At 44.3% G+C, this 19,097-nt stretch overlaps 1 protein-coding gene across 10 annotated transcripts in view; it reads left to right on the top strand.

Moving 5' to 3' along the window:
- LOC131591977 (tyrosine-protein kinase STYK1-like) overlaps positions 1 to 19,097 on the top strand; it is a 133,674-nt gene that overhangs the window by 107,645 nt on the left and 6,932 nt on the right. The window contains exons 1-3 of one of the 10 annotated variants that reach the window (XM_058863150.1): positions 4,567 to 4,670; positions 8,030 to 8,371; positions 18,607 to 18,716. In XM_058863150.1, coding sequence (XP_058719133.1) covers positions 18,650 to 18,716 — 67 coding nt within the window. In that variant the 5' untranslated portion in view covers positions 4,567 to 4,670; positions 8,030 to 8,371; positions 18,607 to 18,649. The other 9 variants (XM_058863159.1, XM_058863160.1, XM_058863153.1 and 6 more) reach the window with 9 other exon arrangements.

A 19,097-nucleotide genomic window follows, 5' to 3' on the forward strand; every position in this document is an offset into this window, starting at 1 on the left:
GTCTGAATTTAGATCAAAATACTGTACAGCCTAAAAATTGGCAAACTTTTGGGGATCATTTAGATGTGAGTTAAATCATTAAATACCTCTTCAGAGCTGATGGAGCAGGCTCTCAATTGCTTCATAGTGCTTGCTTTCTAGTTAAAAGAGACTGATTTTAATAAAAGGGAAGATCCTTAAAACTTATTGCACTGACTTCCATCTCTGATAAATTACTAATCTATGTATAACCACAAGGTGCTGCTCTTAATCCACATCCTAACTAAAAAAAGTAATTTTTTTTTGTAGTTTTCTACAATTGCACAGTAAAAACATATGGAGAGAAGCATGTTCTATAACATGGTTAGTTTGGTTTCTGTAGCAATGCCACCACACACACTGTAGTCTATAATGGTAAAAAAAATTTATTTCATGCCAGCTTCAGAGGGTTTGAGAGGAACAATCTTTCTGGGGAAACCAGTTCAAAGAAATGGTTAAAAATCTGATGAAAGAAGATGAAACACCTATAGATGATCTATCTAAATAATAAAACTGTAACTGAACACCTAGATGATAATCCTAAATAAAACCAACTCAATCTATCTGCAAATCTAGAATTTCACCTGTTTCATTTTGAAGAAGAAGCAAGGCATGGGCTGGCACAATGCCACTATATGGTCCTCTACAGCATCCCTCCAGTTTCTTCAGGTCTCAAAGAATTCCAGTTAAACTGACCACAGAATGAGTATCATCTTCCAGGGAAGAGGACAGAGGGTCTGTCAATTGTGTGTGCAAACACTACTAGGATTACTAATGGGTATCATGCAAATAACACACATTGCTGCCTTTTACACTCAGCTATACAAAGCTATGTGTGTAATCTTATTAAAATACATCCACAGACATTCACAAATGAGTTCTTAGCAAGAGGAAAGAATATCCATTTCCCACAGTGCCTGTGCAATCTTCAAAGCTGGGAGAAAAAAGGACCTAAGTGATTTTCCAAGGGATGTTATTCTGCCAGCATGACCAATTTCAATTTATTCCTTTTTTTGCCCATCACCTCTAGATTCCATTAGAATGTCTTGCCATTTCTTTTCCATCTGCTCTTTGCATATCAGGAAGACATCTTTCAAGTGCTGCATGGCATTGTGTAGGTCTGGGTCGGTCCGGATAGCTACACAGTCATAGGCCATCTGGGCTGCACACACTGCAAACACAACAGGTATTATTTTCTGGCCAGGAAAAAGCAATGGCTGATTCAATAAATAAATTCAATAAATAAAATTAATTGTTATCAGTTCAGATCTCAGAGAAGGCTGGAAAATAAAATTGAAACTGCCTACAGTAATACTCAAGTTAAATAGACTGTTCAGTATTATTTCTTTATAAATGTCTCAAAATAGTTCATAATGGAAGTACACTGATGTAAATGATGAAACGGGGATGGACACTTCACCTAAAAATGACAACAAAACAGGTAATCAAATGGAAAGGGTCAAGGCACTGTTTTAAAATATATTAATATTATATAAGGAATCCTCCCTTCAGACCAGTTACAGCTTGTGTGAGGTGAGGAAGAGTAAGATCACGAAGACTGCAACAGAAATGAAATATTTTAAGGACAGCTTAAGTAATGAAATTGATCTTGAAATAATCAGTAACTTAAATAATGAAATTTATTTTGAAATAATGAGTATCTGATAACGCTGAGCAAATAGTTTTAGCAATTATGTACACTTATGTACTTTCCCTTTTATTTTACCAATAATTCACTATAGTACACTGACCTGAGAGGTGTTACGTATCCATTTTCCCAAATTCTCATTTTATATACTGTATTTTAATAACTGTACATTAAACATCTTAGTAGTATTTCTGTTTTTAATTAACACTCTGAACTAAGCATCCATCACCTATTGATTTTTAATTCTGAGCCATCAGAACTGCCTAAATTATTTATATGCTTTTTCACAATTAAGAACACAAGGGCCTTAGTTGATGGTGATTGCTTTAATTGTATTTCTATCACACAGAAATTTACAGAATAAATATAAAAAATAAATCTTCAGTGTCTTTAGTATGAAAATCCATATAATTCTTAATAAAAACCTCTACCGGTTTGTTTTTCCATTTTCTCCGTAAGTTCTTCCATGTCTGTTTTGAAGATCTCCACCTTGTTTCCCCTGTTATCATAGTTTCCTTCCTGAGATTCTGATTCAGCCATCTATAAGGAAACGAGGAATTTCCTACTTTATTTTACTCTAAAGTGAGTTGATTTTTGCAGCTGAGACAAAGTAACATTGCAATAAAAAATAAAATAAGAGCATATACATTTTTGATTTACATGTGAATTCAGCAAGAATCTGACCTTAAGGTTACTGGTCATCATCTGTATGCTGCATATTATTTGTGATCCATTTTGAAATTAAGTAGAAAGAATTAGCTCAAATATACTGTGCTTATGAAAAATAAAGATTTTTTGTATCAGTAATAAAAGACCACTGTGTCAAACCCTTCACTAGCAAACATCATTACCCTGTTACAGTTGTCTTCCAGCTTCTCCCCAAATACTGTGACCCAGAGCAACTCCTTATTTTCAGTTAGTTGTAAGACCCCCAGTAATAACCAGTATTTATTTCACAATTGCAGGCTCCAGCCACGTTAAGTACACACTAAGTTCTGTCACTATAGAGGCAGATAAATGATTACAACTAACCTCTGTTTAGTTGTAGTGAGTGAAATTCTAGGATGTAAAAAATGCTCGGGGCGAAAATGGAGTTTTAGAACTTCAGCGTTCACTGAAAACGTGACACAAAGTATTGCCTTTAATTTCCTTTAATGAAAACCATCAGTGGGTGGGACGGACTGTGGAGAGAGAGACGGAGACGCTTCGGCGTCTGACTTTATACATCACACTGCATAGCTTTTATCCTATGCTTTCTCAGGCTCAGTGGGTATCTGTTTTCCGGGTGTTATTGCCGGTATGTGCGGAAGGAACGCGACGGGTGGTTTGTAATGGCTTTACAGCATTTTAAACCGGTGCCAAACCTCAGACGCTGGGTGTTCCAAGTGTGTCTTCCTACAACGAGGTAAAACTGAGATTAACCGGGAAGCTCCCTTGCCCCGGAGCCCTTGGAGAGCCCAAGCCCCGGTGATGTCCTACACCATGGGCACCCTTCGGCCGCCGCCAGTGCCGCGTTCCCCGGGGACCAGGGGACGCTCCACCGCCGCCCTCACGGACAGAGCGGGCGGTAACGGGACACCAAACTCCGCCCGGCGGCCGTGCCGCCCCTCGCGCCCGCTCATTGCCCAGGCTCGCGACCTCGGTTGATAGTGTGTTTCACGAAAACAAACGCTTGGGAGAGTTCGGCGGCCCTTGGAAGGGTGCGGTTGGCGCTCCGCGGCGCCGGGCTGTAGCTGTGTCCTGGAACAGTGTCCCGGCTCCGTGTCCCGCTTGCCCTTCGCTTCCAGCGCCGCCACAGACGGTTTTGTGCGACATCACAGACAGAATCACAGAATCAGTAGGTTTGAAGAGACCTTCAAGATCATCGAGTCCAACCCTAACACATCCCCTAACACCCCAACTAGACCACGGCACCGAGTGACACATCCAGTCTTTTTTTAAAACACATCCAGGGATGGTGACTCCACCACCTCCCCGGGCAGATAATTCCAGTACTTTATTACTCTTTCTGTAAAATCTTTTTCCTAATACCTAACCTATATTTCCCTTGGCACAGCTGAAGACTGTCCTCTCGTTCTGTCAGTGGTTGCCTGGAGAAAGAGACCCTCAGGAGGTTGTAGAGAGTGATAAGGTCACCTCTGAGTCTCCTTTTCTCCAGGCTAAAAAATCCCAGCTCCCTCAGCCATTCCTCACAGGGCTTGTGTTCCCAGTCCCTCATCAGCCTCGTTGCCTCCTCCGGACGCGCTCAAGCGTCTCAACATCCTTCCTGAACTGAGAAGCCAGAACTGGACACAGCACTCATGGAGCAGCCTCACCAGTGCCGAGTACAGGGGAAGAATGACCTCCCTACTCCTGCTGGCCACACTACTCCTGATCCAGGCCAGGATACCATTGGCCTTCTTGGCCACCAGGGCACACTGCTGGCTCATGGTCAGCCAACTGTCACCAGTACCCCCAGGTCCCTTTCTGCCTGGGCACTGTCCAGCCACACTGTCCCCAGCCTGTAGGGCTGCAGTGAGTTATTGTGGCCAAAATGAAGGACTTGACACTTGGACTTATTAAACGTCATCTTACTGGACTCCGCCCATCCATCCAATAGAGCCGTGTGTGTGGTTTGGGTGGTTTCCACGTGTGCGACCGCTGTCCTACAGATAAAGGGGATGGTCATGTTAATAAAACTGCCAGTCTGCTGTCTTTCAGTGTGCTTAATCACAAGGAAAATGCAGAGAAGGATAGAAGACGTTAAACAGGGTCCCGAGCCGGGCGTGCTGGTCAGCGCGACGTCTCTTCCCCCTGCCCGGGGCGGTGCCCGTTCCCGGGGGCCGGAGCAGGGGAGGTCACACTCGCCAGGCCCACGGCCCCGCCTGCAGCACGGGCCGCCCTCCTCCGCCAGCCCGTCCCTCACCGCCCCGGGCCGAGCCGCAGGAGTTGAAGGCGTGGCGAGAGCGGCTGCGGGAGACGGCCTCTGGTGGTTTTAGGAACTTTCCCGCAAGTAACGCAGCAGGTACATCTTAACCCTTAAGTTTGAAAGCTGAGTGGTGCTTCTGCTCCTTTTCTCAGGGAGTCTCTCCCTGCCGGCGGGATAGAGGGCGACGTCAGACCAGGGCCGGCAATGACAGCATAACTAGCAGGAGGTTCACAGCTAAATAGAGTAGGTTTATATCGGATATAAGGAAAAATTCCAGTGAGGGTGGTGAGAAGTTGGAACAGGTTGCCTTGAGAAAGCTGTGGATGCCCATCCCTATAAATGTTGAGGGTCAGGCTATATGGACTAGTCGAAACGGCAGGGGGGTTAGAACTGCATGGTCTTTGAAGGTCCTTTTCCAAACTGTTCTGTGATCCCACGATGTTTGCATCATTAAAAAAAACAGAAAAAGCTGAAGGAGGTGTTTGCAGGACTAGGCAAAATCAAGTTAGAATTCTTCTGGAGAAAGATCAACAAGACTCAAAATTTGTCAAGAGTTAATAGGTAGGAATTACCTGGTTTATAGTAGAGTGAGAATCAAGTCCCATTTCTGAATTGTCCATGCTCCAAGTCATGTCCCATTCCAGATGAATATCCAAACCTTGAATGGTTTGGGCTGTTTCTTGTTACTCTTTTTCATCCACACAAGCACAAATTTCGTCCTGTTTTAAAATTATTTGGTATGTTAGTATTCTCACTGTGCAGCAGACTTGCCCATCTCTTGCAGTCACCACTCATATCACTGCCAACTGAGTAGCTGGTTTGAAGATGAGAATCCACCTTCCAAATAAAATTAAATATTTATTCACCTAAGTTGCATGAATGCAACTTTATCACAAAGTATTGTGTTGCTAAAGTTTTGCAGGTGTTCAAAAGCAGCTGAGTAGAAATCCCTGAATAGAGGAAGTGCTAGCAAATTACTGGACCTTCAGCTGGCTGGTGAAGATTGATTAGGTCATTTCAGTTTTCTACTTTATTTCTTTTCGTATGGTGCTACCTTTGGAAATTTTAAATAACAAATACTGCAGGGCTGAACTGAAAATCACAATAGAATTGCCATTAAAAAAAATAGACTTTTAATTTTTCTTGATTAAGAAAACCTGCTACTTTGAGAGGCAAAGCAGATGCTTAGGATAATGATGGGAGGTTTTTCACTTTTAGATCATTCCTGTGCTGTGCCATGTTGTGCTTATCTGCAGGAACTACGTCAAGGGTGTTTGTTCTAGGAAAGTGCTGCCCTTCCTCTGCATGGCCCCTTCCCCAGCCACATCTTGTTCTTTCCCACAGTGTGCTATTACCTCCAATCCTTGGTTGGCTCTGCAGCCACCTGACTGTTGTTGGTTGAGACTTACACATTAGCTCACTTTTGTCTGAGTCTCTACACCTCTGTGGGCTTAAGCTGACCAAAAGATCAGTCACAGTCTATCAGCTATAAGCCACAGTTTTAAGTCTTAGAATGTGAAATTAGGTCAAGAAGCCATCTTGAGGCTACAGTGCAGCAGCTGTGTGTGGTTAGGATGGTTTCTGGTTGTGCTACAGCTGTCTTGGAGATAAAGAGGATGGTTAGGTTAGTAAAACTGCCAGTCTGCTGCCTTTCGGTGTGCTCAACCATAAGGCAAAATCAGAGAAGTATAGAGGATGTTAAACAGGCAATGTTTTCTTTGTGGATGCACATACAATACAAGACATAGCAGGAAAAGTCTGTTTTTCACAGGACAACAAATCACTTCTGTCACTTCAATAAACAGTGAAAAGGCTTGTTGATGAATGAGGAGGATTATATAGGCTGAAGCTTGAACTCTGAACCATTAAAATATCTTATCCAACCAGTCAGACTGGGAGCACAACAGAGACACCGGTGGGGGAAATTAAAAGCTGCAGCCATTTCTGCTTTTGCGTATGCTTACCCTGAATATTTAACTCTTTGTCTTTCACACTCTCTTGCACAGCAGGGAGGTGTAGAAACTGAAAGAAGGAGGAAGATTTTCAGTTGTCATATTTTTAAACAGGTATCTGAATAGGTTTTCCTCCAGGTGCTGTTGAGGAAGGTGCCTATGGAATGTAACTAATTCATTCCAGTAAGTAACTCATTTAAATGAGGCACTGTTATTTGCATTTTACCTACTATTTAATGGAGAATTAAATATAAGACAGATCGCCCGCTCCTTTGTGGAGAAAACACTGCAGAGAGTCAATGCACGTTAGTACAGAATGAGAGGAAAGCTGAAACCAGAGTGTAAGCCTACATTCTGCAGCTGTAAAGATCTTTATAATTCAAGAAAATTTTGAGTCTAGAAGATGTCTTTCCTGGTTTCTCAGGGGATAAAAAACCATATCACAGGACTATTTTGCTGCTACTATTTTGCCCACTCCTGCCAATGTCTGTAGAGAGATCAAGCAATGAAAAATTCACTCCTGGTTTTCATCATTTTGTACACATGGGTAAATGCCAGCTGGAAGAATAATGTTAAGGATATGTCTCTCTTAAATTAACTATTGTCTTTTGATGCCTAAAAGTATTGATTGTGAAAATTAATATTTTCCCCACAACAACATAATTATATGCAGTGACAAAATGTTAACAGGAGTAGGTGAATTTCGCTAAAAGAGTTGGCACAGATCACATCCTCTGCTGCATCTTCCCCAAGCCACCTGCACTGAGTTGCTGACTGTGAAATGAAGTTTGTCTCTCAAGGACAAGTAGGTTGCATGCTGTTTACTCTTGAAATGCAACTGCCTCTCACTCCTGTGAAATAGGTTAGAAAATAATCTTGTGTACACTCATATAACCAGGACTCTGGAATCTGAAACGCTTAACACAAGATTTATCAGTGATAGGGGAGGGCAGGCCAACAGCTGGCACTTGTGATTGTTTGAGAGGAAGGTCCTCAGAACTAAAATGCTGACGTGTGATGACGATTACACCCCATGGCTGCTGAGGACACCAGCAGAGCACAGTGGAGACCCCAAGGGCATAATGGCAGGAAGAGGTCACAGGGAAGTTCAGGAATATTGTCTACTGTGGTTGGGGAGTTCAGAGTAGTGTGAGAAAAGGGCAGGGGAAAGCCAAACTTTTCAAAGTTCTGGCAGAATGTATGGAGAGCCCGATTAGGAGGGACACTGAGGGATAAGGCAGAATGTGAAAAACCCTGTGTTTCTGCAGTCTGCTGTAGCATGTTTTGATATTATTATTTTATCTTGTTCTTCACTTGCAGACTGTGTTCCTGATGGAGCGCTTTTTCAGCCTCTGGAGTCCTGGGGGCTTTGTACAGATTTTCTGTTCCAAAGAGCCCATTCTTTCTAAATGTGTACCTGTAACCAGAAGCATATGAATTCTGTTTATTACATAACCTGTCCCTCTTCATCTTTATTGGTCTGCCTTTCAAACCCCACTGCAGGTGCCTGCTCGAGGGCTCTCTGCTGTGCCTGTCTCTCTAGTCAGCCTATGAGCAGCTGCGGTGTGGAAGCCAGGCAGACCCGTTCTGCAAGTGTGTGCCTTCCTGTCAGCTATGTGTTGGACATCCCTGGAGAGACAGCTGAGGAGACCTAGAGAAGCAAAGAACCAAAGCTGGGCAGGACTGGAGTAGAAAAATCAGTAAGGAGGAATTTAGTCATAAAAAATTACAACCGTAGCAAGGTAGTCATCAGCGTTACTGGGAGTGGCCTCACAAACTGGGAACCGGCAGCCGGAGAGCTTCAGGAAAAGACAACCGCAGGGCACGGGAAGCGGTGTCATTCAGGTAAGTGAGAGAAAGTGCTTTTGGAAGATCAGCCCATGAATATTTATTCCTTAAAATACTTTTATTAACATGAATGTGACCTGAATTAGAAGGTAACTTTACTATACATGTGTGTATGTGTGCATGTACATATGTACATGCATGTACGCATGTACATATGTTTACTGATTGTAGTGAAGCTACTTTTAGTAATTTCTGTGATCATAATGGTATTGGGGTTTGAGAAAAAATAAAAGAGGGATGTCCTCTATATGCTGGCTGATTTGAATGAAATAGCTCACAGGCATTTTTTAAAGAGAAAGAAATTAGCAAAATAATTAAATTTTGTATAGAATTAGTCTCAGTTCACTGAAACAGGGTGATACTATGCATGTGTGTATATATGTTCAGTCTTTAGGTAAGTAATACATTCCTGTGTTAACCTGTGTGTGCATGAGCTACTGATTAAATTACAAACAAAAGCTATGCTAAATCCATCAAGAAACATTCAGAACTTGGGAAACTGAAACTAAAGTTGTCTACACCGCTTCAGGTGGCTGTGAATTTATGAAAGCAGATTTATGTTGGGTTTCTTAAACCACTAAGCAGCATTGTGATGTCATGCAGTATTTTCATCACATAGTAAGTTTTTCACAAGAAGAGCTATATATATGCATGGTCCTTTGAAACAAAAATCCCTCATTCTTCTCATGTTCTGTCATGGCTTTTGCTGTCACAGTCTTTCAGAATTTCTGTATTTGTGCTGCGGTTTGATACAGGCTTAATACAGGCAGCTACCGGCAAAATCAGAGCTCAGTCAGCTGGGAGACATTTTCAAAAGTAGAATATGATTTTGGTGTCATAAAAGGAAGCCATAGGTGATAGTGTACTGTTGAAAGTTTGGCCTCTAGACTTTTAATAGCCTGCTCATTAAGGGCTTCAGCTTAATGCAGTCTTTGGGTCTTTTTCAAATTTTTTAAACTTATTCTTTAGATTATCTGTGAAGTATTACTTTTGCCGGCCTTAATTCAATGGGAAGATATATGTTAATTTTCCAGAAACTACAGTAGGCCATGTCTGCATTAGAAAAAAAAAATTTTGTCTTAATCCCCATTCAGGTCCTGTACCGTTTCATACTTCTGTACTTAGATTTCCTTACTTATGCAGTGCAAATAAATCAATTTTTATAGATGTTCTGAGTTTAAGCAAAACCTAGCACTGTAAGAACTTGCATGTCTACACTGAAACGGTCCCAGTTAGAACTAACATTTTTAGCATAAAAGCACAGCAGCACTGTCCTCCTGACTCATTTCTCAGTGCTGTAGTGACTGTTAACTTCACCTGTTTTTTTCTGCTATATTGAAAAGGAGACGTTTCCTCTAAGTAACCACCTGTTCAAATAGCAGCATGGGCCTCATTATTTGCTGTTTACTCTATGGTCTGGCTCTTCAAAAGTGGTCAGCCTAATTTTCTTCCACTCCCTTAATATGCTTCTGTAGCAGCTAGCCTAGGTTTGATATTCAATTATTGCTTCTAATTTTGGACCAAGAGAAAATCTTGTGTCTCTGTATGTGATTTTTGAAACACTTTGTTTTCTTACAGGGTGTTACAGCTACCAGCTGTTTCAAAAGTGACTAATACTACTTAATCTTTATAGCTGAGACAGTGTTACAGCAAGCCACAGGATATTATTTTTAATCCTTGTTCACAAGGACAGAAGTGACTCTAGTGTGACTGGTCACAATTTTCCATTCTGCACAATCGAAGATGCTGCTTGTTAACCCACAGGTGCCTTGCAGTGAGAGATGAGATGACTCCATAGGCCAGGGAAACATTGCAAAAATGTCACGGTCTGCCAGGCTGTTGAAGGTAGTCACTAAGGTCTTCTGCAGGCAGAAGAGACAGAATATGCAGTCTAACAAATGCATGTCTGAAACCTGTCAGGCTTGTTTTTAATTTGTGTGGATGCTGCTTTTAGTAAACAGTGGACGTGGCAGGGGAAAAAGTATTTTCATTTTCACTGTTTGCTTTACAGTGGTGCTTAATTTCTCCCTTTTCTCGCACATTCAGTATCCACAATTGCCCACACCTGGTGGTTTCCTGCTGTTCTGGTTCCTGCAATTCCCTGGTATTTCCACTCTCTTCCTGCTGCACAGCCAGTAGAGCGTGCTTGTGCAGAGTAGTTGCCAAAGCCTTGACTGTTGACCATGTTCAAAGGTCAAAAAAAAGGGGAGGGAAATAATAAAAGCAACTGTGAAATGGTAACTGGAAAAGCTGGAGAGCAAGGTTCTGCCACTGCAAGAAATTAAGTAGAAGACATAATGATTAAGGAATTGTCTTCTATCACTCAGGACTGTGCTGGACTGAAGTTACTGAATTACTCAGCTGTTCTTTATGTGCCTGTAGTCATATTACAGCTGGTCCTCACAATGGGTGCATGAAAAACAAGTGTAAGATTATTTTTATAATAAAATGGTATGCAGTTAATGTGGGACAGGATGTTTGGAGAAATAACTGCATTAAGTCCATATCAGCTCCTTGCACTTTTTAAAGTGTCTAATGAAGATCCAGATGAATCTTAGCCTTTATTTTTGTCGTATTTAATTAATCAGCTGTTTCTTTAGATCTTTAGGTAATTGTTACACAAGGATTTACATGTTTGCACTGATGATGGGAACTGGTGGTAGCTCACAAATTAGACATATTCAGGGGCAAAACTGTGTATTTGCTGTGAATATGAACAACTTACTCTCCTGAACATGGCAGAAGCAAGTAGCAGGCAGCTTCTGTGTGGGCAGTATTCAAGCTGTCTGTTCCCATATATTCCATGGGCCTGTTAAGTCTTGATATTTCTCTTTGTTTTCAGTCTTAACCACAAAGTTTGTCACTCAGGCTTCTTAAGTCAGCCCTGGAACTTTAAATAGCATAATTTGAGCTTGATGAGAACTTTAAGGACATAAAATGTAAGAGCGGATTGATTATTTTAGGACAGATCACCTTCCTGGTTCAGTTTACCACACTGCCATGTGAATGCTTCTGCTATTGCTATGGGGACAGTATCCATGTGAGAATGAATGATGGGGACGGGAAAAATCATGGTAAGGCTTCTGCTGGCACAGTGCTTGTGGATCTGTGCTCACACAAGGAGTGGTTTCACAGTGCAGCTTTACATGAACTAGCCATTCACCCCTGACTAATACTGACCACTAAAATGGCAGGAAATCACCATGGCAAAAGAGCAATGCATTTTTGCTGCTGGGTTAGTAGTTTGAATCAGTTTACTCTGTGATCAGTTGCACAACTGAGAGCAAAACAAGCAATGAGAAGACAGCAGAGAGAGGAGATAATCCATTCTTTTTGCATTGGTGAGCACTTAATTCATCTCAGCTACATTCACATTCAGTATTTGGCTTCCTGAACTGGTTTAAGCAGCTCCTGGAGCTGCCGCCTTCTAGCTGCTTATTCCCGTCCCTCTGTTGGCCTCTGTGCTTTGTCTAAATTGCCGGGTCAGCAAAACAGCTTTGCAAACAAACATGGCTGGAAACAAAATGCCGCCTTTCCCCAAGTATTCATCCTTGTTGGCAAATGTGCACAGAGGAGCAGTGTAGGTGTAGGATGGGGGCTAATTAACCTGTCACTGCTACCAGGCTGTGGAACTGCTGTGCCACGTGCTGTGCACCAAGTAGTCTGCTAGGTGCAGTTTGCAAGTGCTGGTGACTGTAGTTTAACTTCTGATAAAGTTTTGACTTGTATTTCCCATTGTCTAAGAGCAGCTGCTTCTGCTATTTTTAGGTACTGTGGTCTTCACTGTATATTTGGCTTTGACACCAAGATTTGGGTTCAGGTTGAGGGTCAGAAGGCTCTGCAGAGGGATCTGGACAGGCTGGATCCATGGGCCCAGGCCAGTGGTCTGAGGGTCAACAAGGCCAGGTCCTGGGTGGTGCCCTTGGCTCACACCAACCCCTGCAGCTCCAGGCTGGGGCAGAGGGGCTGGAAAGCTGGGAAAGGCCCTGGGGGTGCTGGGGACAGTGGCTGGACAGGAGCCCAGGGGGGCAAGAGGCCAAAGGCACCTGGGCTGTGCCAGCCGTGGTGTGGCAGCAGGGCCAGGGCAGTGACTGTCCCTGTGCTAGGCACTGCTGGGGCCCCACCTCAGATCCTGGGGCAGCTTGGGAACCTCAGGACAAGATGGACATTGAGGGGCTGGAGCGTGTCCAGAGAAAGGAATGGAGCTGGGGAAGTGTTTGGAGCACCAGGAGGGGCTGAGGGAGCTGGGGGGGCTCAGCCTGGAGAAAAGGAGGCTCTGGGGGAACCTTCTGGCTCTGCACAACTCCCTGACAGGAGGGGACAGCTGGGGGGGTGTGGGGTTGGGCTCTGCTCCCAGGGAACAAGGGACAGGACAAGAGGAAACAGCCTCAAGTTGTGTCAGGGGATGTTTATATTAAATTAGGAAAAATTTCTTTGCTGAGAGTCATTAAACAATGGGATAGGCTGCCCAGTGAAGTTGGTAGAGTCACCATCCCTGGAAATGTACAAAAAACCTGTGGACATGGTACATGAGGACATGGTTTAGTGGCGAATGTGGTGGTCGTGCTGGGCTGACTGCTGGAGTTGATTTTAAGGGTCTTTTCCAACATTTATGATTCTATGAATTCCAGTGAGTGGAATTCAGTCTGTGTAAAAGAATATTGAAAAATCCAGTGGAATAAATAAGCTCACATTTAGTTGAAATAGCACAAATTCTCTAATGCAAATTCTAAATCGAGGTAACACAGTGTATGTGTGCACATGATCTAGACAGCACTGATCTTGGTACAGTGTTAACACACAGGCAAGGAAAATCAGAATGCTAGTGAGGTACAGATTTTGAACTTTTTAAGATATTTTTGTTTCCTTTGTCCTGTCTTGGTACTGGGAAAATGTCTTCATCTAATAGAATAAGTAGTTGAGCACTGTCAGTAGTCCTGCTCTGTGTTGGGTATGCACATGAACATGTTAGTTCCACATAACTTTCATGTGTTTCCCACTGCAAAAAATATTAAATACATAATGTGAGTTCTGTGGATTCCTGAGTTACCATTCTCCTTGTGAGGATAGGAATGTAAGAACTGCAATGATGTTACTGTTAGACAAGTAAGTTGCAGAAACAGCCTAGTACGGGAATTTATTTGGTGTTGGCCTGAAAAGTAGCACTGAAAGGTACTTCAGAATTACCTTACTGAGAGAAACTTCTTTTTCTGCTTGCTGAGTATTGTGAGAGGAAAGAGACATGGAGTGTAAGTGGGCTTCTGTAATCAAGCTTTTCCAGTGATAACACCACAACAAGCACACAACAGCACATGGGAGTGCCAGCGCAAATAAAGCGCCAGTGACTGCCAATGTTTTCATTCCTGGATCCCCTGATTCTGCCTTGAGTATGGTTGGAAAACATGAGTGCCACCCACTGGCATCACTGCTGGGATATGCATAAAGAGTAGGGAGGAATCTTTTTTACAGACAGTGACCAGTGTAAACATGGCTGCTGCATCAGAACTTTTTCCATGGACCTTTGTTGCTCTCTCCGTAAGCACAAATTGGGGTGTGTGCTTTTGTGTGCCTGTGCATGCATGGTGTTTTGTCGCTCTATTAGGAACAGCTGGGAAGAGACGACACAGACTCTCATGGAGTCAGAACAGGAGAATTTTTCTAGTTTATTGCTTCAGGTCTCTTTGTAGACTGATACGTGCAAAGTACAGAAAGGGAACTCTTATTTCTTAGTAAACTGCTACATCACCATCATTGGTCAGTGGGGCACAACACCCTCTGACTTTCTCTTGCAAAGAAAGCAAGGGATAGAAAACAACACCTGCAAGGCTGTTTTCTGTCCCTGAGGATTGTTTTAATTCTTTCTCATGTTTTTCCCAGATTACTTTCTCAGGCAAGACTGAGGAGCTATGCGGCCTGTAATTTCTACAGGCACTCTGGTTCAGATTTAGCATCCATAATTCACCTTTTTCGCTTAGGAAAAAAAAAAATAAAAATGCACGGTGTTTGTAATTTCCTGTTGGGCCCTTGCAGGAAAAGGAACAAACACAGCACAAGAGGTTTCTTCTACTAGAACTTTGAATGGATGCTGATTTAGAATGTTGGCTTATGTTTTTGGTGTTTAAGGATTGTCCTCTTTGCAAGGATCTGATGGTTGACTCTAACACAACTAGTTCAGTGAACTAACACACACACACACAACAAATAAAACATTGTTAGTCTGTTCTGACAGTCTAGCTTGTCGACAGAGTAGTTCAAAAGAACGCTAAAGTGATAAAACTCACATTAAGAACACCTAGATTTAAACTCAGTGAAACTCTACTCAATTCTACTATATAAAATCTACTTTTTTGCTGAACCGACAATTCAGCTGACTCTGCTAATTGCAACAGTTTGTGGCTGGGCAGATGATAAACAATCTGCCCTGAAAAGTTTTGCAGCGCACTCTGTAAGGAGGCACTGTTGGTCAGACTCCATCTATAAACTTTTACAAATCAATTAACAATGCACAATGCAATTTACGATGCTTTGATCCCCCCTTCTTATCCCCTTTTTTTTTTTTCATTGGATTTTCCCCTCAAATATAATTGAGGGGCTTTTGAGGGATTTATAAAGTTCACATGGCTGCTGTTATTGTTCGTCGGGTTTTATAATTGTTTTGCTGAGTGGTTTGAAGTCTGTATGTTCAGTATAGTGTTGGTTTTGTTGTTGGTTGTTGTTCACTGAAGTTCTTGCTTTGCAGTTGCCGCTTCCAGCGGTGGTTGCCGTGGCAACAAGGTTGCAGTAGTTGGCACGAGCAGCGGCCCCGCCTGCGGCTCTGCTTGCCCCCCCGCACCGGGCCAGGCACGGCTCGTGGAGACCCGGCGCCGTTCCGCGGAACAACTCGGGCTTGCAGGAGAGGAACTTGGCAGCACGGGGCCGGCAGAACCCGGCCCAGCGCCCGCAGCACGGTTCGCGCATGCGCGGGCCGCGCTAGCGAGCGTGGGGGGAGCGAGGTTGCTGCTCCCCCCCCGCCGCTTCTCCGCTGGCGGCTCGGATGGGCGCGGGGGGGCGATTTTCCCCCCGCGGTGCTGGCAGGCCCCGTAGGTGGCTGTGAGGGCACTGCCCCCCCCCTGCTGTGTACGCGGGGGGTTTGCTGTTTTTGCTGCGGGCCTGGCCCCAGCTCCAGAGCCGGGTTCGGGCTCGGCTTCCCCCCCGCTGCGTACGCTGGGGGTTCTCGCGGCCGGCCGGCGGCTGCCCGGGCCGCTGGCCGGCCGCGGCGGGCAGCGTCTTGGACTCGCTTTTTCTTTTTTCTCCATCTTTTCTCTCGTTTTCTTTTCGCCGCTGCTGCTGCCGCCGCCGCTGTGGTGGTTTTGCAGGGGGCGGCAGCGCGTCCGTGTGCTCGGGTTTCTCAGCGGCTGGTGGCCGCAGCCCGAGCGGCCGCCCGGGCCCTCCGGCGGCAGCGGGCCGTGGTGCTCCGGACTCACGCTCGGGTTTTTCGGCGGGGCCCCGCGCGCTGGGCACGGGTGAGCTGAGCACTGACTCTCTCCCCCCCACCGCGCTGACAGGCTGCAGGGGGGGCGTCCGCGCTTCCGCTCGTGGCACAGAAGAAAGAAGCTCGGGATAGCGCGGAGGGGCCGGAGAAAGGAGGTTCTGTGGCCGCCTGCAGCGGCGCTTTTGGTGCCGGCGGAGGCTTTGCGGGTGGCACAGGCGGAGGCGGCTCTCGCGGCGCCGGTGATGGCGGTGCCTGCGGGGCTGGTGAAGGTGCCGCGGAGGGTGCAGGCGGAGCCACGCGATCTCTGCTTTTCCTCCGCTTTTCCGTTGGCAAAGCCTGCGTGCTCAGCTCCGCGGGTGGCGGGCGCTCAAACTTTTCTGGAGAGGGAGATCTCTGGTTCACAAACTGCTCCTGCCCGCGGCTAAAGTCCTCCAAGGGTCCGGGCAGAGCCGAGGGAGCGCTACGCTGCTCATCTACGGTTTCATCTCCCAGTCTCTCATCTTGTACAAAGGAGGCACTCCTGGCATCTAAGTTTTTTATCCCGGCCTCACTGTTCTTAGACTGGCACCGTTCCAGCACTTTAAAAATCACTCCCCAGGTTGCTGCTAAGCTGCACGCGCTGGTATTTCCCACAGCTAGCTCAGTCCACAAGCAGTCTCCCATTGATAGCCAAATTTCAAGGTTAAATGCATTATTTATAGTTATAGTAAAACCTTGCGCTTTTACCCACTGGAATAAAGTCCGCATATCTTCTTCAGGAGTACAGAGTCCCATGTGCGGCAAGGCATCCTGCCATGCAAGGTAGATAAGTTGTTCATTAGGTGAAATGCAGTTCCACATTATGAGAACCGTCTATCTTGACGGCTTCGCGAATGCAATAATGCAGGTGCTATCTCGGTTCAGACCCGGGATTCCGAACTCTGCTTCGTCAAGATAAGCTGCTCCAAGCCTGCTCACTGGCAGGGCTCCACTATCCCGTTGGTTTAAAAACCAGCTCTCTCTAGGAAAGCCCGGGAGAATTCCACTTACCCCTCTGGGGGGAAGGGCTGGCTCTTTGCCCGCTGTCTGCACTCCCTCGGGGGTTCAGCAGATGCACATCACGTCGGGGTCACCAGATGTCGCTCTATTAGGAACGGCTGGGAAGAGACGACACAGACTCTCATGGAGTCAGAACAGGAGAATTTTTCTAGTTTATTGCTTCAGGTCTCTTTATAGAAGCAATACGTGCAAAGTACAGAAAGGGAACTCTTATTTCTTAGTAAACTGCTACATCACCATCATTGGTCAGTGGGGCACAACACCCTCTGACTTTCTCTTGCAAAGAAAGCAAGGGATAGAAAACAACACCTGCAAGGCTGTTTTCTGTCCCTGAGGATTGTTTTAATTCTTTCTCATGTTTTTCCCAGACTGCTTTCTCAGGCAAGACTGAGGAGCTATGTGGCCTGTAATTTCTACAGGCACTCTGGTTCAGATTTAGCATCCATAGTGTTTAAATGTCAGTGTGCATTTCTAGTAAGCACCTGTAGAAAGCCTTAAAGCAAGTCTTAAGATGGAGCTTGGACTGTTCATGACTTAGATTATACAATATGATTGCTGGTTAATGATCCTGAAGTCTGTGTGTACCTGAGAATGAAAGAAGCCAGGACTGGTCCTGTGTATGTGTGTGCGTGTGTTAAAGCTGAAGCAGGTTGTTTTAGTGTGCTTGCTTTCCGAGTGTACCTGAAAAGCTTGGTATTATTGCTGTATTATTACTCCTTTGACTGGATTCCTAGTGTAGCAACACCTTGGAACCAGGTAAATCTGTTAGCACATTAAGAATGAAATTAAATAAAAAAAGGGAATAGACTTTTTGTGATACCTTAAAGCACAGATATATTCCATTTCCCTCTCTCTGCTGCCTCTATTGTGCAACTGGTAAAGAATAATTTCACTCATTAGTTTTAAACATGAGAACAAACTGTTGAATCACCAAATTCCACGAAATCAATGCCCTGTATTTGCCATTGAGGTTAATTGCCTAAAACTCAGAGTCAAAAACGAAGTAGGTGCTTACAGGATAAAAGTCACAATTCCTATAAAAGGTTCTAGATGATACTGTTTGCAAAGCTGTTAAGTCTTACATTTTAGCAATGTTCATAAGAAGTAGAGGCTAAACAAGGTGCATGCTTGTATAGGCTCTGGATTTTCATCTACAAATGCAGAAGATGTACAGATGCTGTGCTTCAGAATACCTACAGACTTGGCAGTGCTCAGAAGTTGGTACCAGAGAGCCCTAATGACAAGTCTTTTTTCTCTTTCTCTTTGTAGAGCAACAGTAGGAGTTGTGGCAAGGACTGTAGTCAAGGATGACATTTTCTATGCATGCTGCTGATCTGTTCACTTGTAATGGACCAGAAGATAAAATTCTGAGCCATTCTGGCATCTAGAAAATGTGTTAGCTAGGAGTGTATTAGATGTTCTCTAAATATAATTAATATCTATGGATTTTTGTACATATGCCAGCCTTTAGGCCTAGGGGTCCTTATTTGCTTGTGGAACACTGTAGAACAATCTTAACCCTAAATTCTTTCTGGTCATACAATGCATCATACATAAGATGTGATACTGCATGTCCTGTGTCATTTTCTAAGCCTTCAAATCCCAGTACTGCTTCATGCAGCCACTGATTATAAGATGTAGAAAGCTCCCTATTCACATCACTTGTTGCTTCATCATCATCATTCTTTCTCCAAATAAATTTTGTTATTATTCTTTATGTCAGTGCAGGAAGTGGGGGTTGGAGACCTGCTTGATTGTAGCTGAGCATGGCAGTGGATGTGAAAGGATTCTCACGGATGCTGCTGGAGTGCAATAGCAATGACAAGCTGTGTGGTAAGATTCACACACTCTTTTAATAAGGTTTCACATGCTGGGCAGGAAGGCCAGCTTCACTAAAAAATGTGCCAAGCCCTTTCTCCTCCTCTACCTGCATCCCAGCCCACACAAGAAAAAATTGATGGAGCTTTCCCTACATTGTGTTTCAGGGGAGAAATGTTTATGAGGATGAAGTCTCTGTGGTAGGATTAATCTCACATAATTTCAGCCATTTTAGAAAATTCCTACTTTGGATGAGGTGTACAGCAGGCATTAAAGATTCCTTGCAGCTTCCCAAAGGACCAGTTTTATGGGATTTTGATTTCATGACTTTCTGCCATCTTTGGGAGCTGATAAAATGGTCTCAACCACCTCCAAATCTGGGGACAGGAGAAAGAT

Source organism: Poecile atricapillus, chromosome W (assembly GCF_030490865.1).
Source record: "Poecile atricapillus isolate bPoeAtr1 chromosome W, bPoeAtr1.hap1, whole genome shotgun sequence".
In the NCBI taxonomy this organism is placed as follows: Eukaryota; Metazoa; Chordata; class Aves; order Passeriformes; family Paridae; genus Poecile; species Poecile atricapillus.